This window comes from Seriola lalandi, unplaced genomic scaffold (genome assembly GCF_002814215.2).
Source record: "Seriola lalandi dorsalis isolate HSWRI2012SDOR001 ecotype SW California unplaced genomic scaffold, Sedor1 jcf7180002054400, whole genome shotgun sequence".
NCBI classification, from domain to species: Eukaryota; Metazoa; Chordata; class Actinopteri; order Carangiformes; family Carangidae; genus Seriola; species Seriola lalandi.
The window spans coordinates 427,780-449,828 of NW_019524953.1; the positions used below are offsets into that span (position 1 = coordinate 427,780).

The window sequence follows — 22,049 nt, forward strand, 5'->3', positions numbered from 1 at the left end:
TCTCATGTTTCAATTCCCAAGGATTTTATTGGGTCAAAACAGATCATGTTTTTGCCTTCATGTCTCAGGTCATATCGGGGCGTCTGGCAGCTTTAACAAAAGTCAAAATTAAAGTGACATTTTCATCACTTTCAAAGCCATACTCAAATCTAATTCAAATCTCCTCCAACTCTATATTTCCATAGACCTACCTTTACTATCTAATAACTTCATTTAATTGTTAATGACTTCATATTGACTCTTGGTTATTTTTACAGTTTTTTTAAGTTTTTTTTTTTTTTTTTTTTTATCTTTAGGTGTTGGTTGTGTTTATAACACCTCAACAACATTTTACACTTGAATTGTTTATTGAAAAATAAATAAACATAGGTATAATGTTACTAATGTGTGTCTAAGCTGTGTCCTAAATAAAAACTGAATGAATGAATAAATAATGTTAGTTATACTGCTAAATATTACCACTACCGTTACAGCTGAGACACTACTACTGCAAAATACTACTAGAATTACGACTGGCAACTGTGAGATAATAATTTCCTCATATAAATGGAAAACAAAAGCCAACCTGGGGTTTTTTATTCGACGTATAACAACATTTAATTTGGGATTTCCAGGGAAGGGGAGGGGAAACTGCTGTGAGACACGGACTCTGCTCATTCGTTCTTCAAGACTACCACACATCACGTCGTCCACACAGCCTCAACTTCAAAACATATCGGAAATACGGAGGAAGAGGGGTATGGCTGGGAATATCGACGGCTAACAGCCACTTAACATGCCAAGGAGTAAAATCATCCTCTCTGGTAAGACTGAAACAAATATATCAAATATATTGCTAACAAAACTGCACCGTGCGTGTGTGGCTGGTAGCTAGCTAGCCAGCTAACTATCGTCAGTTAACCCTCATCGGTTAGCTCGGCCCGGTTTGGCTCGTGTTTCCTGTCACAGCTGGCGAGAATCAGTCTTTAGTTTGAGGCCAGGTGAGAGCAGTTTACTCTACGGCGTTCACAGCATTATGTTTATTAACGTTTGGTTGGTTATCCCTGGTTTTGAGCAAATGTGAGCACGCCAGTCATACAACAGTTGAAAGGTAATTAACGGTAGTGATTGCTCCACTTAAAAGTAAGACGGTGCAAAAACACTGCCGCGAATAAAGTTAATCAACGGATTAAACGTTAATTTGCTTACACGACAGCAGAAACGAGAGGAAATACGTTTAAAAAAAAAAAAAAAAAAGTTTTAATCAAGTCAACGTGCAACGGTCAACATTGTTAAGCTAATGTTGGTTAAAATTTGCTGAATTTACGTTACTTTTCTAAAATGCCCGCTCAACTTTGAGTTAAACCACTTGAAAGTTTGCTTGCCTCTACAACTAGCTAGTTTGTGTCATTGCTAAAACTACGGTTGCGACACAGAAACAGGTTTTTAGTGTAACGGCAACTCGAATTGGTAAGCAACCCGGTTTATTAATAGCTAACTATCCGTGAGGGGCTTGGCTGAGCCGAAACTGGTTACATGGTCACTGCACAGACAAGAGGGAGTGTTGAAATAGTCATTGACTACACCTTTTCATGCTGCTTTTTCGCTTGTGTCGCTTGACTTTCAGCTGAAACAGGTTTCATAGCCTCGACTATGTCCCCCATATTCTCATGTATACCCTCCTCAGCAGAACAAAAGGCGCTGCTTGGTGGCCCCCTCCCCCTCACAACTAATTAATTGAGTCCATACTTGAGGTATGAGGGGACCAGTGCAGGGGGCAAACAGAAGGATTACTCTTTTATTGTCCTTTAGAAGATGGTACAATAGTTTTATCTGTTGACTTCTGTTAAACTTCTGTGTCAAGGGAAACTTCCACACTACACATGTAGTCTTTCACACTTAGTATGCAACGGACAGGCTTCATTTTTATTAATTCTTAGGAATTGGACTCCAACTAAGCATAATCGAAAACTGACTAAGTCTATGACCACAAATTACAATGGTAGATAAGACCAGGTCATAGTTACTGAATTATTGATCCAAAAGTTGAGATGTGAAATCAAAAATCTTGGCTCATTGCTCTATGTAAGAAGTATGTAGGCCTACATCTAACTACGTACAATCTCCACTTCTGACATATCTGATATTTTAGTCCTGTCCCTTTTTTTTTTTAAAATGGTGGCAGAGAATAAAAGGTTTCCCTTTACACAGGACCCCTGGCAGTTATTGCGATAATGAGATTTGTCATACTATAATGTAATATCCGGTATAGTTTTATCTATTATCATGTAATACATTACACAGCGGATGGCTGTGTCATCATTTGTCATATTCTGGAGAATATGTCACTTAGGCTTTTTGATGTGGCTTTTGTTCTTATATTCCTCTTTCTTCTGAATTAGGTTCTCCCATGTAACGGTTGGCAGTGACTTTAGCTGTGGTTAGTGTAATTTCATAATTGCTTTGATTAGGTTAAATGTTGCAGGACCGGTAGTGTCAGCTTTCTTTTTTACATGTAACTTGCTGCTTCAGTTTTGTTGTGGGCTTGATGGCCACATAGGAGTTTTCTTGTCTCTATGGTTGTCATGGCTAAGTTTGCAACCCACTGGAAGTTACGGTGATTGGATAAGTGACTGTCCCTGGTGGGTTGGTTATAGCCGAAGGTGAACACTACACTATGGAAACTGCATGAGCAACCAAAGGCAGAAAGATGAGAAGAACAGTGGGAGGAAGGAGGAGGATGTTTTTATTCCCCCCCTCTCCTCAGCACTCTGTCCCAGCGGAGTCGGACTCGAGGGAACAGCCATAGAGACGTGTACCAGCTGCACCCACAATGAATGGCCAGGGCTCAGGATGGGTTGCCATGACAAGGACGCTGGCACGCGTTGTTATGCAGACACCTCTTTTCTCAGGGCATGTTTGCACATTATTTCATTGCCTGGTCTTGCCTGGGTGGTGTGTGAGAAAAAAGGCCAGCTTGCGTATACAGAATCGGAATAACATTTTTCCTTAAGTGTTTTTGTTCTTAATACTGACAGTGGTTTGTGTAAAATCATTTCTCTTAGTTTGCTTTTGATCCAGCACCTGTAGAAGTTCTTTGGATGTGTGTGCCCTACACCCTGATATCCTAATGTCTTGGCAGCCTTGTAAAGAATAGTGATTGTGTTGTGCAAGGGTGGTTTGGGGTCTGCTGACTACATCTGTCCACATCAGTTTCACCCCTATGTGTGGTATTAAACACCAGTTACTAAACCAGCTGAAATATTCCTGTTAATTAGTTTACACTCACAGGGCCTCACTGTATGGGTTTTGAAGAATGAATGACATAGAGAGCAGAGCCACCATCCTTGACCTTCATATGTTTCTCTACACATAGCACCAAAAAGGGAGCCCAGTCAGAGTTTCTTTAAAATCCATAGTAAGGAATCTAACCCTGTAGTCCAGAGGTAAAGTCCTTTGTCTGTCATAGTCGGACTGGCTAAAAACAACAGTGCATCTTTGCAAACAGAAATGATGTACTAGTTTATTTCCCATCACAAGTGGTCACTCAGAACACTGCATGTCAGACGTATTGTAATGCCAGGTGTGAAGTGAGGTACTTTAAGCTGTCCGGTAGTGATCAGATCACCTGAGACGCATGTTAATGCCAGATCGGAACAGGAAATAAAGAAATGACAACATACACGTTGAACAGCTGAGTGAAGGGAGACGCAGTTGACATAGCTTGAATGACCCCTTTGCTGTTGTGAACTATCCATTTCTGTGTGGTTTTCAAATAGGGGAATTCAACACCACAAATCAGTTCTTATGTATGTTCAATCACTTTTTGCACAATTCGCAGTAGATGTTAAGAGTGTGACATAATAATGATTGCAGTGCTGAATAGTTTCCAGTGAAAAAGTATGTTGTGGCCAAGGTTAAATCTCTGGGGAAATAGATTAATACTTCCATTCCAGACTTTTTACCATTCTTGCACAGCAATGAGATGCCAAGCAGGATTTTGAATGCACCTGTTAGTGTCTTAGCTGATGCAAGATGAACCAACAGCACACTGATGCTGCCTGGCACAGATTGTTTTCAATCAGTGATGGGAAAAGTCAGATTTTATTGTGGGGGACCTTGCACTGGAAATTTCTTTCTGCAAAATTACCATCATGCATTCTTTAACAATGTTTTTAGGGTTATTGATTTTTTGTTTTGGTCAACAAATAAGCATCTAGAGGTTTTTTTCTGTATTAACAAAATATTTGTAGGAGAATTTTGTTTCTTGAATTTTCATGTTTTTAGGTTTTTTGTTCATGTTTGACTTTACCAAATATCATGCTTTTTTGGCAGAAGAGACAATCAAAAGGAAGAAAAAATTATTTTTATGTTTTTAACTGCATGCTTTATGTACTCAATTTTCAAAAACCCATTCTCGTGTGTGTGTGTAAATAGAATGGACAAAATTTAAATGCAATGCTGTCTAATAACCATAAACTAAACTTAATATTTAACCAAGTCCTGAAGGCATGATCAAAGTTTTTTGCAAATAAATGACTCATTTTCCCGTGGCATTTTGTGTTTCCTTATTAGGTGGTGTCAGGGTTTAGAATGAGGTTACATTTTTACCCATGTCTGTGAATCATTACATCGTGTGTTGATGGTTCATTGAGATTCTAAAAGGTTTAAGATAATTAGAAAGCAAAGTGCCGCTAATGTTATCTCCGTTTTGTTATTGTTTCATAACAACTTCCAACCTGTGTGACTCTGAACAGGACACGCATACTAACAAATTGCTCATTTTCAGGCTAAATAGTAGGAAGGTCTGGAGGATTGGTTTGGGTGTGCTCTGTTAAGAAAATTTGACATCATTTGACTCAAACATTTTCACATCATTTTGGACCATTATCATTTATCATATTTACAAAAAACAGCACAGGTTGTTGGTTGTTAGACAGATTTTCTCCATGGTTAATTTCTGCAATAAGTTTTCACTCATCATGTTATTGATTATTTCTTTCATGACAGCAAAGCATGTTGCACTTCAGAAACAAGTGAAGCAAGTTCAACTGGGCTATCAAAGCATTTTTAATTCTAACTAACTCTGAAAGACTGACAGAACTGACTGAGCTGACATACTTGCAACTAGCAACATTAAGGCTTCAAACAATCCATTATGCAACACTCTGTAAAAGACTGTCAAAAAGAATATCTGATGTAATCAACATGTAATTGACTAGTTGACCTAATTTCCAGAAAAAAATATTGTCTTATATTCGGGGCCAATATGTTATCCTTTCTCTCCAGAGAGATGGAGAGCTATCATTATAGTTTTTTCTGTTCATGTGGCTTAGGAGCTGTCCATAAACACTTAAGCTTTTCGCCTAAGTCTTGTAATGGCCTGACACCAGGCCTCTGAAACGCTTCCCACTTCTCAGATTTTTAAAAAGAAAATGACAGTTTGATCTGAACAGACTACAGTTGTTTTTTGTGTTTAACTCATTTCCACCTCTGCTCCTCCTGCACTCTCTTTGCAGCCACAGATCTGGGCATTACTCCAGTTGACCATCTCATTTAACTGATTAGTTCCTATTCACCGGTAACAGATGCACATTAATGCAATCAGCCCAGAGTCGCATTCTAATATACAGTATATGCAACTGAATATAGAGCTTAATCTTATCAAATGTGAGTGATATAGAAATGTGAACAGGAATTACATAGCATCTAGATCTGAGATCAGCATAACTACACCTAATTTCCAATAGCATATCAAGAAATGTTTTGGAACTGTGGCCATATATTTTGAAAGGTTGCCTGTGACACCTGCTGTATGAAAAAGTACCAGGGGACTGTACATTTAACCTCTTTTTGGCTGTCAGTGCTAGCTCTTCTGTTATTCAATTGTCATTTATGTAAGAATGAAACAACTCCTTACAGCATGCTGTCTTGTGCTGTATCTCTGAATAAAAGCTTAAAGTAAATCTTTGTGCAAATGTAAGTGGGATTCCATGGTCACCCCCATCCCATCCCAACAACAGTAGTAGGGGGGTGAGCAGATTTAACAGGAAGGTCGCACATTTAAGACCAAAGAGCTCTCGCTCATCGTCAATAGGCTGGCACATATGGAACTGTTGACACACCCAGGCAGATCTTAAAGCTTCATCCTCTAGTGCAGACACTTGCTATGTGCTTCAATGGGGTTTAGAGGTTAAGGCCTTTACCAGTCAGTATAGTCTAGTCCATGTTTTGCGTTAAGCTTTTTTAGCTTTTTCGGAGGACATGTGTTGAGCATTTCAGTTTTTCTTGTTAGTATTTACTTAGTGAATTATGGCCTTGTGTTTGCTTTATAGGCTCTGGCCAAGACACACATCGCCTCTGTGAACTTTAGAAGTCAATAGCCAGTACTTGATAGCTTTCGACTCCCTTTCTTGCTAGCTAGCTTTGAACACTGTTGCAACCAATTCAATATCACAATATCATTGTTCTGAAGAAGGGATTGGCTACCTCTCTACTGTGTACTCTTCTGATTTTATGTGAACCAGCTGTGCCTGGAATTTCTGGCTAAGATAACTACCAACTGTAAAATAACCCTCAACAGGTAATAAATGCATGTTACTGTGTAAATGAAATGGATCAGTTCTAGTCCAGGGAATAGGCTGCCTTGACAGATGGAGAGGAATAAAGAGGGGAAAGAAAGATGTAAAGCGTCTCTGGAGTTGAGGCCAATAGAGACTCGTACTCATATAGTAAGAATGTGTGGTTAGGTAAACCTCTTCTGTGGTTACCCCCACTGTGATTTGGTTTGGGTCTCATTTATCTCCCTCTGGGGCTGCTGTGGCGTTAAGTGGGTTCTGTGCTGTCCCTTTAGGATTTGAACAGCAGTGTTGTCCGTAAGACATATTCCCCAGATGACAATCTAAATATATAACTTCTGTACTCCTATACCTTCATCCCCTTTTATTTCCTTGTCTGCTCTTCATTCTATCCCCCATGCTAGCCCTCTTGGCTCCTCCTTCGTCCATTCATGTGTGAGCAAGCATGCATGTGGACATACCATATATATGTAATATTAATGCCCCATGGGCAGAAAAGGAAAAGTCCCATTTGTCGACTGTTATGTGCCATCACCATTTAAAGCACACGTTGCACAGTGAAGTGAAAAATAAGAGAAGAGCGGGGTGCGCGGAACGAGAATCAGAAATGGCTCACTTTGGTGTGCTGGAGTATGTTATATCATGCCAAACCTGCCTTTTTAAATTCTAAATGTAGAGAGGAAGGATATCCGCGCAGGAGAGACAATGAAGTCAAAAGCACATAGTGTAACCAGACTGTTGGCTGCTCTCCCGCTCCCACTCCAGCTCCCCTTAGTTCTCTTTGTCCTTCTCTCTCTTTGGTTCACTCCTCATCCTCAGCCTTTTAGCTAACACAGAAAGATTCCTCTAAATCTAGTCATTGGGTCTCTTTTATATGCATATTAAGTCAGTGCCTGCGTCTTTGTTACGGGAGGTTCCTGTTGCCAAGTTCTCTCACTGTAGAAGTTAGCTTAAGCACAAAGTGAACCAGAGTCATCATTTCTTCCCTTTGTTAAGACGCATATCTCATTACAGATGAATGTGATACTGGAATATGAGAGACTAAGAAGGGGTTGTCATAGAAGTTTTAATTCAGTCCCTGGGGGTTTTCCTTTATGCATGATGCTTAGTCAAAGAGTGGCTCAAATTTACACACCTCACCGATCTTATCAGCCATGTTTTGTCGACAAAAACCTGGGAGTTTAATCATTTATATTAACCCAGTGCAGAGGCTGCTTAAACCAAATATTTTCCATCATTAACTGAATTTTTTAAAACAATGATAGAAAACTATGAAGGCCGTCCGCCATTTTGACAGATTAGAACAATGAGGGTGACCTGATCTGTAACTTCGTTCTGTTCATTAAATGTTGTTGTGATTTTAGAAATTTGAATTTATGAATTGCTATTAAATAGGCTATATCTCATTATCGTAAAAAATAAAAATGATGGGTAACAATAGATTATGGCGCAGTTATACGCAATTTTTACAATTCTGTCAAGAAAGTCAAATGCAACCTCTGATCTATTGAGCCTGGAAGGGCATGAACCAGTTACTAGGTCTTAGACATTACTTAAAAAAAGATTACTGACTCCCCACTTGCTTGTTTTTGCACTATGGATCACATCTCTGGTTAATCGCACAGGAGGGGAAATCGGCTCCACCACTCCGTCATTATGACATGATCTCTATAAACCATATCCATAATCTATGGGGTTATTATAGGGGCCGGGCAAAGTGAGAGGGCTCAATTCCCCATCTGCTCACAGTTCTACATGCAGATGAAAATCATCTGCAGCAGCAAGCAGAGGCTTTCCTCTTCTTTTTGATCCACATATCCCCTTAGAGAAAAACCTTTATTATCCTCGAATTGAAAATCCTTGCAGTCGGCTGTTTTCAGATACATAAGAACATAAGAAATGCATAAATACTGAAGTTCAGCAAGCATGGGTTTTTCAAATGTCATCAATATATAAGTTTATCAAGAAGGTTGTATGTTTCAGTGAAATTGAATGCAACATAGAGAGTAGGCAGCCATTCTTCTCTTGCCATATCTTGTCAGAGTGTTTTGTTAGTGAGTCCGTCTGTTTTTCTCCTTTGCTGTCTTTTTTTCTTTTTCCCTTAGTTCCCTCTGCCTTAACAAGCTCCATGTAATGTACCTGTTTTTGTGGATTGTAATATGGTTTGACTGACGGATTGAACACAAGAAAAGGGGAAGCACAAGAACAGTGCTTTTGAAAACCAATGCACCCTGTACTCAAGAGAGCTCACTATGCATTGTTCTCACCTGTGTCATTAGCGTGGCATCCTTTAAGGGCTGAAGATGTCAGCACCATATTGATGATTCAACAGGAATGAACTAAACAGGCATTAAAACAGCTGCACTAGTCACTTATGAATTGAAACATTAGTTGTTGAGTCCAGGAGGACATCACAGTTCTATGCAATTAAAGTCTGATGGGTTGATTGTTTGATTGATAAACAAATCTTGACTTTTGGGAATTAAATCTAAGCTTTAAAATCAAAAAGGGTTTTATGTGTAGGTGAGCTGTCAGTAGCTGCTGTAGTTGTTTTAAACAGTTTTTTTCCTATCTGTCTCTTGCAGTCTCTCCACCAGTCTTGTAGCATTCAGTGGGATTAGGATTAGTGGTCTGAGGCAGCCTACTTTAACGAGCAGTAATTGATTTGCAACTAAGAATGTGTTGGAGACTGCAGCAGACAGCACCAGAGCAGGGGTAGGGGTTATGCAAGGTCGGCAAACACAATATTGAAATCAACCTACAAGAACAGAGCCACTGAGTTTGATGGCTGTAGTATTAGAAAGTTTCATCCACGTGATGGCGCATGACTTCCCGTCTGCCATCCACTGTGGGCAGCAGGCCTCTCTTTGGGGGAGGCATCTGTACTGGAGCCCACGCTGGGCCTGATTAGTCAAGGCTATCCAACTGTGCTGTTGAGTCTCCATGTAAACAAACACAATCCATTCGTTAGGCCTGTATAGCACACAATTAGTCATTGTTTGCATGGGAAAAACATTCTGCTGTAAGTACAAAATCGCTGATGTCAACAGTTTGAACCAAAGGGTGTCAGTCAATGTAACTGTCCCTCCTCCTCTTCTGTGTTTTTCCTTTCAGAGCCGTGCGGGACTGATTGGTCCGGGTCCTGTCCATCCAGTGAATCTAGTGGCTGTTGGGCCTGTGAGCTGATTGAGGGGTCTCTGAGCTGTGGATTGCATCATTATTGAACAATAGCAGTGGGAATCAAAGCTCTCCCTCCTCTTCTTCCACCTCCTCCCCCATTTATTTTTCTCTCAGCCTGACTCTCCAGTGAAATCCTCCCCCTAACAAAACACAGTCACCCACACACATGCAAATGTCTGACCACTCCTCCCACGCTGGTCATGGTCCACTCCCCTGTCTCTCCAGTCAGTCAGGCAGTGAGTCCATGGATGCAGAGTAATCCTCTGTAAAGTATAGGACCTATACGTTTGCATATGTTCCCTTTTGTCATGGCGGTTGTTGTTGTTGCAGAGGCCTCCCTCAGGAGGGAACATGAGGGAGAACAGAAGGCAGCATAAAGCTCACAAAGGGAGGAAGAGAAAAAGCGAGAGAGTGAGTGAGAGACACTGACTCTGCCATCTATTTGACCGGAGGAGAATGAGCTTCACAGAGCAATGGATGGAATTCAGTGGTGGTGAAACTACATGATGTGGGACTGGTATTACTGTCCCACGCCAATCAGGAATTGGACCAACAGTCAATTTTGGAGATATCTGCCACATAGAGTTTTGGAATTTTAATATTTTGGAATATTTTTCTGCTTTGCCTCTCCTTGGTGGTCTCTTTACATTACAGCCTACCAAAAGTGCCTTTTGTGTTACTATTTTTTTTTTCTCATCTTTTTTCATATTCCAATTCCATATTTCCACAAACTATTGCTAGTAACTTTACATACAGTAACCATCACATTAAATGTGCATTGCAATATTTCAACACTAGCCTCCATCAAAACACACTTGACAATCATCACCTTACTGAATTTTATTTCTGCTCGGGGTGAGCGTATTTAACCTCGGTGTCAAAGTACTGAGAGTCAGGTTACTCAAGACTAGTGTGACTTTCTTCACTGCCTCCTGTGGATCTCTGTTTTTTGACGACATAGAGCTGTCGCCATGGTCGCTTTCCAATCCAAATGGCGCTACCTTTTCATGTTTCTGGGTATCCAGCTGGTGGTCATGGCGCTGCTCTCCCGAGAGGGATATCAGAAGAGGGTCACCTACTTCATCCGCATCTTCCGCAAGCCTGACGGCACTGGTTTTTCAGGCCGCAATCACACAGCAACCGGCATCACTGGAGGGGACGTATATGCCAACCTCTCCCACCTATCCAAAGCTCATAGCCATCGAGACGACATGCCCTACTGCCCTAAGACGTCCCCTTTTGTAGGTGAGTGGTCTTGCTTGCTTCTGTGTTGTTAGGTAGCACACCTACATGTGTCTACATCTGTAAATACAGCATTGATCTATGAACAGGGTTAGTTCAAAGTTGTTTGTGCTTCAGGCATTTTTATGGACTTAAACATTTTTTCTGTCTCCATAATACTGTGCTATTGAAAGTCGAGAATTATATTTTTACATTGGTTTGAGTCAGGATGGTAAGGTGTTGACTCTTGCTCTTGCTCAGCAGAATCACAGGGAACTTAAATGCACCACAATGATGAGGCTTTGAGACATTTCCATTTAGCACTTAGAGTTTGAGCCATCACTTGCTTCATAACAGTTAGTGCGGCATCATACTATGCTATAGAGTCAAACAAAATAAGCTGCTGCCTGGTGGTGAAGTTTTGTTGTAGTTGTCTTCATTTGCACTCTGAAATATGCTCAGGTGCAGGTATTGGAGGTTGGGCAACTTGAACAAAGTACAAAATCCCCCTTAGTGTGTGTGTTTTAACAGTGTTTGGTTACAGTTGGATATACAGTGAATATGCTCTCTAGCCACCGGTCCCCCTCTGGAGTTTCAGTGAAACTGGTTTAACAAAGGGAAATTGACCTATGCTGTTGTACTGACACCGACCTTCTGTATGAGCTGAACAGGACTTGGTGGGATGCATTAAACACACCAGCTTTAAAAATAAGTGCTAATGCTATCCACGCATTTGCAATAAAACAGTGATGCAAATGGGTCATGTGCAGGCTTTTTGTTAGCAGCAAACATATTAAAATAAAATTTGCTAAACATCTGTCCTAATTTCCTAATAGTTCCGCTGAGCAAATAGTGCCTGTTGTGATATTGCATCATCTCCATTCCTGATGCAGAAAACCTGATTTAATTCTAATTTTCATATATGCAAAACATGAAATGGGTTTTTAAAGTATTGTTTTTCTGTCACACGTAATACTCTCTTCAACCTAGCTTACAGTCGTAGGTGTCTCATTAGTTTTAGTTTTTCTTGTCAGTCAGTCTGTCAGCATTGCTCTCATGATAGTATATGACATAAAGAAACAAGGTAAATATGAATCCTGGCAAATAGAGAAGAGCAAACATATCGGGGACCCACGCATGATATAAGAGACACTGACATAGAGCAGTGTGCTAACAATAAAACAGCAGGCAAACATGCCGTACTGCCATCAATGTAGACCATGATGCAGGGGCAAATTAGTGATCATATAGGGTAATTACAACCAAGCTAATCAAATCAGTCAGATCAGTCAAGATTATTAGTTGTGGTTTTCCCCTTAAATTAGGTGATCGGAATAATCAGATAACTCTTGTGCACTGTAGATCTATCAGTCCAAACAGTAAATGGCTTCTTTTGTTGTTTTTTAAAATAATTTTTCAGGCGTCATTTCCACAGAACAATGTAGAATCATGATTAAAGCTGACAACACATAATCAGTGTTATGACCCGCTCCTTGATGCTTGAACCATTGTTTCCATATGGATCAGAGCTTGAATGCTTTATTCGATTATCACGTTTCCCACGGAGACATTTGTTTTTGTTCATCATAGAGAGAGAGAGAGAGAGAATGCGTGTTATCTTGCAGAATACTACACCGACTATAGTGTGTTTTTGAGCATAGAAAATTGATTTGTCCTTGAAAATAGCCGTTTGGAAAAAAAAAATTTACTCAATGTTTACTTACTAGCTTTTTTTCTCCTAGAGCTTTAACCCAGCTTCTTTCAACAACATTTCATCTCTGTTTGCTCAATTGTCAACTGAGCAAATGTGATGATAATTCAGAAAACTTCATCCACTGATGAAGACGGTGAGATACAGTTGAAAGCTTGGGATTATAAAAGTAGCAATTGGACAATGATACAGGTCCTTTGTTCATCTATTCACTGTTGCACACGTGTTGCACATTACTCAGACAATTTACCTGCTCAGTGTTTTTTCGGTACAACTAGAAGGCACAGTCAAAGCAGGTGTAGTTTTCTGCTTTCCAGGTTCTGCCCTTTGCCCCTTTTTCCCCACTTTACCACCAGTAATTTTAAACTAAATGCTGATACCTGAGCCAGAAGGCATTGGTGACTTTTCCAGGAGAAAATAATGGAAAAGGGTCACTGACGTATTACTGGACTTTCTGTTAGGAAGTGAACTGAAACCACCTTGAGTTTCACTGGAACAGGTTTGACATGAGGAGAATGATTAGATCTGTTCTTGTTTTAAGGAAACAGTCCAAACAGATCAGTTTGCAATGTCAGTCAAACTTCTTAGGGATTGTATGTTGGAATCTTTTCATCATGACAAAGTCCTGTGACACATTTATGTATTTTTCCTGATTAGTAAGTGAGGTTACAAAATGTCACAATTTAAAGATTGCTTATCTGTCTGACTGAAACCGAGTCCAAACTCCAGTTATTCAGTTTCCAACAGACAGTTTGTGCCATTCTTGAAAGGCTTAAAACACATTGAATTTAGTTTCTTCAAAACAAAAAAACCTCTGTAGACGCTATTATGAGAGAGGAGGCAGTAATGTTATAAAATTATTATGTACCTGATTGCAGGAGACATTATACACCTATAAACTAAAAGTGGGACTGTAGATTGTGCTGCAAGAGACTGTTAAATTAATTTCTCCTGCTTTGTCCAGGTCTTCTTAATTTAATTAATTAAATCATTAATTATTGTTGACTGCTGTCACATTCAAATAACAGGCTCTCATACTCTAATCACATTATTTGCCTTCACTCCATTAAACATATCCTATTTCTGCTCATAGGTGGGCCACTCCATGTCAGCTTTCCATCAGGGCTCACCCTAGCAGAGGTTCAAAGGAAAAATCCACTTGTGGTACGTGGAGGACGCTACAGGCCACCTAACTGTGAGGCCAGGCACCGAACAGCCATCGTCATTCCCCACAGACACAGAGAACACCACTTAAAGTTCCTGCTTTACTACCTACATCCGTTTCTGCAGCGCCAGCAGCTCAACTATGGAATTTACGTGATTCATCAGGTAAAACTCGCTCAGCCAAGTAATATAGAACATTTGTAGACTAAAGGAAGATTCAAAGAGTGAATAAAACATTTAAGCAATGTTTCATTTAGTGTTTTGGTTGATATAGGTTTTACATTTGGGAGAAACATAAGGTAGATCTTGTTGGATATTCACATCTGCCAACTGGTTAATTTGTTCTGTAAGCATCCATAAGGTTGAATCTGCTACAGTTGAGGCTAGATGAAGAGTGCCCTCTAGTGTGCTGTCACTGAATGTGTATGTTGAACTATGACAAAGCTAATTAGCTTAGAGGGTTTAGTCTCCTTAGCTGCTTTAACAATTGATTCATATTTACTCTGCAGCACTGTGTGTCTTACACCTCTAGAGCTGGATTTGTCATTGCACTGTCATTGTCAAATTGATGGAACTTGCTTCTGAGGCTTTGTCTTGTCTCTGCTTAGCTGATACCTTAAAATGATAGATAAACAATGCATCAATTGCTGTGTTGCATTTATTTTAGGATTAATCAGGGAATTAAATTAAATAATAATAATAATAAATTAACATCTAAATAAGGCCTGAAAATAAGATGCATGACACTGTGCAAGGGATGATCATTTTTTTTTATATTGTGAAACATTACATAATTTTGTTGACTAATTTAAGACCATATAGCAAAGCATTTGTGAATTACTTAAAAACGTTTGATAGAATTTAATGTTTTGTTTTTGTTGTGGTATTGGAAAGTCTGCTGGTTATTGGATGTTAGTGAATATTTCAGTAACACTTTATTTTAAAGGGTTCCGAATGATTAACTAACAAATTTCCTTCAAAAAAGTCAATGTTAAGTTGGTGCAAGTTGTGCAATCTAGAGTCTTTTAAGTCACCATGTCAGCTTAACATGCAACAACATAAATGAAGGATTAAGTTCCTGATAATAAAAAAATAATTAAACTATTAACTAATTACATTTTACGAATATTTACCTTTGTTGTTTTTGTTTTTTGTGTTTCAAGCAACTTTTGTTCCTCATAACTGACTCTTGGCATAATTATATGCAGTTTAACCACTTTTAGACTGGTGTCTAAGATTACCAGATCTTGAAGTTTTCAGATTTGGTCAGGTCCATTGTAACACACACTCACACAGCTATTTTGACCATAAGTGTCTGTGTTTGCTCTGCAGGCTGGAAACTACACTTTTAACAGAGCCAAGCTGATGAATGCGGGTTTCCGGGAGGCCATGAGAGAGGAAGACTGGGACTGTCTCTTCTTCCATGATGTGGACCTCATTCCAGAGGACGATCGCAACACATACGTCTGTGACTCCAACCCTAAGCACGCAGCCATTGCCATGGACAAGTTTGGCTACAAGTACGTTGTTTCTTGGCTGCATATGTCCACTGAAGGGGTCGCTCTTCACGGATAGACCCATTCTGTGTCCCACTTTTTAAAAAAAAAAAAAAAAAAAAAAAACTAAAACTTTTTTTAATTACTGTGATCTCTTATTGTCTCCAGGCTTCCGTACAAGATGTACTTTGGAGGAGTGTCAGCTCTGTCACCACTGCACTACCTCAAAATGAATGGCTTTCCCAACAACTACTGGGGCTGGGGAGGAGAGGACGATGATATTGGAGTCAGGTGGGAATAGTTTAGGTCAGATGCTCTTAAGGATGAGAGGTTTAGATACTAAACCTAATCAATCTGTGTTCTGTTGCTATAAAAATGAAAAAAAGAAGAGAAGAAGAAAAATGGCCCAATTCCAACTCATAAAGAGCTGTGTGTGTCCCAGTTAGACCGAGTGAAAGACATTTGATTTGTTTCTCATGTTCTCAGGGTGTCTCTGGCAGGGATGTATATCACTCGGCCATCACTGAAGGTTGGCCGTTACAAAATGATTAAACACAAGCTGGACAAAGGAAATGATGTGAACCCAAAGAGGTATGGTAAACAAGTTGGTACAGTTGCATGCAGAGATTTAAAAAAAATAAAATGAGATCTGTTTAGGTTAAGAGGTCAAACTCGGCCCTCCTTGGTCTTATGTGGAAATAGCAGAAATGGCTGTATTTGCTGTGTTTGTTTTTACTCTACAGATAAAAAGGAACCCATGCTTCAATATTCACTCTTCTGTCTTTGTTCTTGGTTTAAAGGTTCAACATGCTGGCCAAGACACGTCAAACCTGGAAGATGGATGGGATGAACACGGCTGAATACGAGATAATCTCAAGGCAATATCTGCCCCTCTACACCAACATCACTGTCTACATCGGCACTGAGGCCGGTCTACATCCCCCAACACCACCTCCTCCTCCTGCCAAAGCTGCAGGCAAACCTGCTGCCGAAGTCCCAATAAAGGGCCCAGCCAACCCCCCTGCCAAAATGAAAAAGGGCCTCTCAGAGAAAGAGTCTGCCCTGAACAACCACTAATCATGTCTCTCTTTGCCATTACTTCAATAGGATAATAGGATGCTGTAGGATGGTGTGTTTTCCTCTCACTGGCCTGGAGTTTTTCGCTAATTTTCGCTCAGATTTTTCGTCTGTTTGTGGAGGACTTAGTTTGTGGAGAAACAACATCAAGTTGCCCACAGACAGTCAGGCAGCCATTTCTGTGATAAACACACCTGGTTTATTAAAACAATAGACATGACTTTATCAACCCTTAGGTGGCGTTCCACCTTGGTTCCTACGATCCTGTGATATCACTGATTATTCTTCCAAGGGAGCCACAGCAAAGAGAGAAGGCTAAAAGTTGGACTCTATGAGTTTATATATCTACAGCACTGTGGTCGCTGGTTAAACCTTGTGATGCCTTAGAATCTTGTTTTCTTTTTTGTCTTTTCATTTGTAATTTACATGATTTAGAATACTGGGCCTAATGGAGCAGTACCTGCAATTCCCAGCAGTCACACTGTGCCATGAAAGAGTTGGACTAATTTTTTTTTTTTTTGTCTCAAAACCAATGAATACATGAATGAAAGTGTGTTTCCAAGTGCGTAAAGCTGCTACAGTGAGTACTAAATGAAAGAACTTGTATTACTGGTATCCCTATTACCGCTTTTGACACAACAGTGCACATATCCATGTATCTGTCTGCAAATTTCTGGGCCCTGGTTTAGAAAGGGTTCCTAAACAGAGACGCTGCTCTACTTCAGTATGGCTTGTACATGAAAATATAGGCTAAAGATCTCATGTTTTTAAAGCTATGGATGCTGCACACATAATTTTGCCTTTTGTCATATTCAGTAGGATTGAACGAAGTGGAAAACATTTTTGGTTCTGTACACCAAGGCCAAGGTACAGTTCTGTGTAGTTTTTATCTTGGCAGTAGTCGGTGCATTCATTTCAGCCTTTCAGATCATTTACTTATATTTCAGCATATCATTTTTTTGTGTGTTTTTGTGTATTTGCCTTCTTAAATTTTTTTTTTAGAACCGTCTTGGTGACGGTGATCAGTCCTCTGCCTTCAGATGAGCTTGTGATTCACATCCTAATGGAGTCTATTTGTGTCACATTTTTTTTAATATATATATATATGTTGATTATGTCGTGTGTACTCTACAGCCTCTTATGTAAATGTGTCCCTCAAAAGTGCTGGCTTTCTCCCTCAACACTTCATATGCCGTGAATCGTGATAATGTACTAATTTCTGCCACCCTCCTTCCCTTTTAACTACACAAATCTTTGAAAAATGAAATGACCCCCCCCCCAAAAAAAATAGCTTCTATAGTGTCTGCAGATCAGGGTCCAGGAGTGGAGATTGGTAAATTTCAAGTTGCAGTAGTCAAATTTATTAATCTAGACCAATGAGTTAGTTCAGTAATTTGAGCCCAAAGCACAACAGGACAAATCTGTGATCACTGTTGATGTGGGAAGGAAAGTCACGAGAGCATTTTGAATTTTCATGTTTCAACTTTAGTTCAGTAGAATGATTATGGTTTGAGAAAATACTGTGACATCTGGAACTGATTTCATAAGTTGAAAAGCCATAGAATAATCTCTAAATACATTGTTGACATATTGACCATGTGACAGTGAAATTTTAATGAAAATTGGAGTGTGAATTATATCACGGGTATCTTTAGCATTATTTAAAGGTTACAGTTTGGCTTGCTAATACATGGAAGCAAACTGTGTTTCTTTACTCTTTTCATTCTTTCCATCTTTCTATTTCAGACACATGAAAACAATTGGTAGTTTGGTGTAACCGCAGTCCCGTGACGTCAATATTGACCCAGCGCCCCACAATGAGACTCTCCACCCTCCTTGTCTCTTCTCTCCACACTGAGAGACTCGATTGTTTACAACAAAAAATCAGTCCCTTTATCCAGTGACCGCGGCTACACTGACAGGTGAACAGGCTGAAACCAAAGATGACCGAAATGGAAAGCTGTGATGATGGAAAGAAAAAAAAATGTGTGTATACAGTACACTCCATATATTTTTCTTCAAACACTATAAAGAAAACTTCCTTTTATCTTCATGTTATTGTGGTATCAGGCTGCAGAAGTGAATGGACGAGGTCTGAGAGTGGTTGCCTGTGAGTTTTTTCATTTTCATGTGAATTCGTATTCAGCTCATATGGCCTCAGCAACACATGCAATACTAGTATTTCAACACTTGGGCACCAATACAATAGTATCTTTATCTCAAGACTAAATATGCATGGCAAACAACCTATATGTAAGGGAATGGGAATATACTGAGCACATTCATATGATTCATATCAGTGCTCACCTAGACAATTTGAAGCATGCTGAAGTGTCTATTTGTGAACCAGAAACTCTTGTTGACTGTTTATGTTAATTTCCATTTGCTGTGTGGAGTTCCCCTGCTGTTGTGAGAAATTAGAGGATAAGAAAAGGGCATTTGTGTACACAGGAAGCTTTTGTTTCCACAGTCACGATGACGAGTTTCCGTCATTTACTGTGTAACACTTGACCTAATGGTTTTTTTGTTTTAAAGGTTTGTTATGTTTAATTTGATTTGACTCCATTTTGATGTGGCTAAGCTCAGCAACAATAGAAAGCAGTTATCACAGGGTAGTACTGAAGCAACCAAGGGCAAAGTGACTTTGTGAGTCATTTCTGCGCTCTTTATGAATTCTGCACAGTCCAGAGTGGCCTTAAATTCATTAATAAACTGATTATTCAAAAGAAATGCTGTCACCTTTTTGGATTTTGGTTAGATTTTGTTTTCTTTTCTAATTTTTTTTTGTATCTTATGATGAACATGGGTCAGTAGCATATTTCTTTTTGGTCTCCTACAGTATAAAATCACACCAATGATACATCCTCCATTATACACAAAGATCACACAAAGAAGTCCCCCTCCACTCTAAACGTGTTTTGCTTATTTTTACTTCCCTTTGCTGTTTTACCTTCACTGTGGCTTCAGAACGTGCACTCTCTCTCTGTGCTGTAGATTTCATTTTAAATGGATTAAATGCCATTTTTTTCAGCTAAGACACTGGAGCGGCTGCAGGATCAGACAAAAAATTATGTTTTCACTTTGTCATTATGAGTTATTGATTTATAGATTTATGGGCAAAAATTGACATTTTATCCATTTATTATTGAATCTACAACACAAAGTGTGTGTGACGCTACTGCATGTGCAAAGTATGGCTATTTTCACGTTCATTTTTTAAAGGGGGAAGGTTTTTCGAGCACAAAAAGTAATGACATAGTAAGACTGCAAATTAGAATTCATTCAGTATAATTACAATCACAGTTTTAAAATCTAAATGTGTTTAATCACACATAAGCCTTGGACTCTCAAAAAGTTATATCTATAGTTCTCTTCTCCAAAATGAACCTTTCCCCACATTGTTAGTCTTTCAACCTTGAAAAACCTCTTACACATACATACACGAACCCCCAAAACAATTTAGTAATAAAGAAGGAATACAAGAAAGACACCATGCAGTTGTAGAATGAGTAATCAGCAATGTTCTTTCCTCTAATTTACAATGTCCAGTTTCCCTGCTTTGTGGAGCCGTTGCGTCCACTGGATGACTCATGGCTACGTTTGAGTTACTGCTGCTGGGAATTGAAATCTAGTTTCTGCAAAGATGATGGGTGAGTTTTCTTTCTTTGTTGTTGCTGCTTCACTACCCTTTGTTGTTAATTTGTGTTTATGTTCAGGACTTCATCATCATCATTAATCATCATCGCTCGATTTGTCAGCTTAATATCTGACTGAACTGAATAGATTGTCATGTGGATGTTTCAAGATTAAACACTGAGCTCGCCTGGTCGCAGTCTGTCGGTGCCAGACCGATTAAAATGTAATTTCCCCCAGAATTAATAATACTCCTACTATTCCAAACATCTTGGGAAAACCTCTTGAGTTTGGTTCATTTGCAGCCACCACAGGCTTAAAGGTCTGCAATTAACAAAAAAACAACACAACTGGGAACAATTGCTCAGCAAAATTACTGGTCATTGCAGTTTAGCCTAAATTTCAATAGAGGGCATTATTTGAACACGTGGCTGCAAGTGCACTTCACTTCAATAATGGCCTCATCCATCCATTGCAATCCCCTCCTTTGATAACATAACACACTATGACATGTTAAATAAAGACACAATGTTATGTTATGCTGCTGATTATTTTTGTTTCTGTTTCTATTGTGTGAAGGCTTCATACTACAGTAGTTAGATAATCAGTGCAGATAATGTACAGGGTAAGCAAATTAAGACTTAATAAGTGTTATAGTCACAATGCTCAAATTCACACACCTCCCTAAGATGAAGTGATTTGTCTGAAACTTGAGGACAAGGGGGGGAAATCAACGCTATGGCTCACCTTGTTGTGATTTGCCGCTGAAGAAACAATAACTTGCATGGGTTCTGAAAACTAAAGTATTTTTGTCACCATATATATTTTCATGATCCTGTTCACCTGTTATATTGACTCCTTTATCTGCCATGTTTACTACAAAGTGCTGCCGTTTTTGAATTATTCACACAAATACGTTGCCACCTTGTTTTAAAGCGGATCATCATTATTATGTAGGGTCACCCTGGTAACTGCGATATAATTTTTTGTGTTCTTCAGGACCTTCTTTTCCAAACACATGTTGTAAGGTAATGCTTAAAAAATCCCTGAACATTCATCCCTCTTAACTTTCTTTCCTCAGCCCCAACAGAGATGTTCTTACTCCTTAACTCTGCAAAGGAAACCACACAGACTGAACGAGAGTTAATAGACATAACTGAGAAAAATCCACATGAGCTGAAGGAGATAACTAAGAAATTAAGTGGAAAATGCACATAGAAAGTTTAGAAAGCTGACGCTCCCGAGTTTACAGGGTCACTGGTTTGCAGGAGTATCCAACGTGAGATTGGGTTAAAGACACGACAGTGTCACAGAGACAGACTGTACATCTTAGATTTACTAAAGCAAAAGCAAAAATGGAAGATGCCAATTTGACACACGTGAGCAGAGCTCAGTCAAACGAAACGAGCTTCTCTGGTTTTTAAAAGGGTCAGTAGAATCATAGAGGCTTTTATTCTGTGTGTCTGAGCTCTAGTCACTGCAGGAGCTCTGTGTCCACTGTGTACTGAAATTAATATCTTTGGACTTTGGACTGTAAAAAGACGCCCTCAAAGAAACCCTCAAACAAGACACTTGAATTAAACACCTTGGGATTATAATGTTGCAAAGGGTCTTTTCTCGGGTTTCTTCATGTTTTATATACTAAAAATTTATTTGTTAATCAAGAAAAAAAAAGGTTAATCAAGAAAATAAAAAGCTGATTAATTGACAATGGAAATTAGTTTGTTGCTCCAACCCTATATTTATGAAAAAAAACATTTCAAGTTGGTCATACTCATACCTGCCTGTCAGTGATATACTGTCAAATTTTGTAGGATTAACCGGAACTGAAGAAAGACTGAAAATTTTTTAATCATTCAGCTATTGAAATGTTTTGAAATGTGATCACTGAACAGGATATTCTCGGCCCAGGGGTTCGAGAGCTCAGCGTCCCCTGGCCCGAAGCCTCTGTGTGAAGTGACTGTTCATATTTTTTGTTGACACAAAATTAACCACAAAGAGGAATAAACA

General features: G+C 39.3%; 1 protein-coding gene across 1 annotated transcript; it reads left to right on the forward strand.

Annotated features, from left to right (window-relative positions):
• Positions 1–648: 648 nt before the first annotated feature.
• Positions 649–19,136, forward strand: LOC111657432 (beta-1,4-galactosyltransferase 3). Its single transcript, XM_023409603.2, has 7 exons — positions 649–803; positions 9,672–10,982; positions 13,763–13,998; positions 15,166–15,353; positions 15,498–15,620; positions 15,816–15,920; positions 16,130–19,136. The coding sequence occupies exons 2-7, from the start codon at positions 10,709–10,711 to the stop codon at positions 16,404–16,406; spliced, it is 1,203 nt and encodes a 400-aa protein (XP_023265371.1). The 5' UTR covers positions 649–803; positions 9,672–10,708; the 3' UTR covers positions 16,407–19,136.
• Positions 19,137–22,049: the final 2,913 nt, after the last annotated feature.

Coding starts and splice junctions, on each gene's coding strand:
- LOC111657432 (XM_023409603.2), top strand. CDS start 10,709: ATGGTCGCTTTCCAATCCAAATGGCGCTACCTTTTCATGTTTCTGGGT. Junction 13,999..15,165: donor GAATTTACGTGATTCATCAG/GTAAAACTCGCT, acceptor TTTGCTCTGCAG/GCTGGAAACTACACTTTTAA. Junction 15,921..16,129: donor AATGATGTGAACCCAAAGAG/GTATGGTAAACA, acceptor CTTGGTTTAAAG/GTTCAACATGCTGGCCAAGA.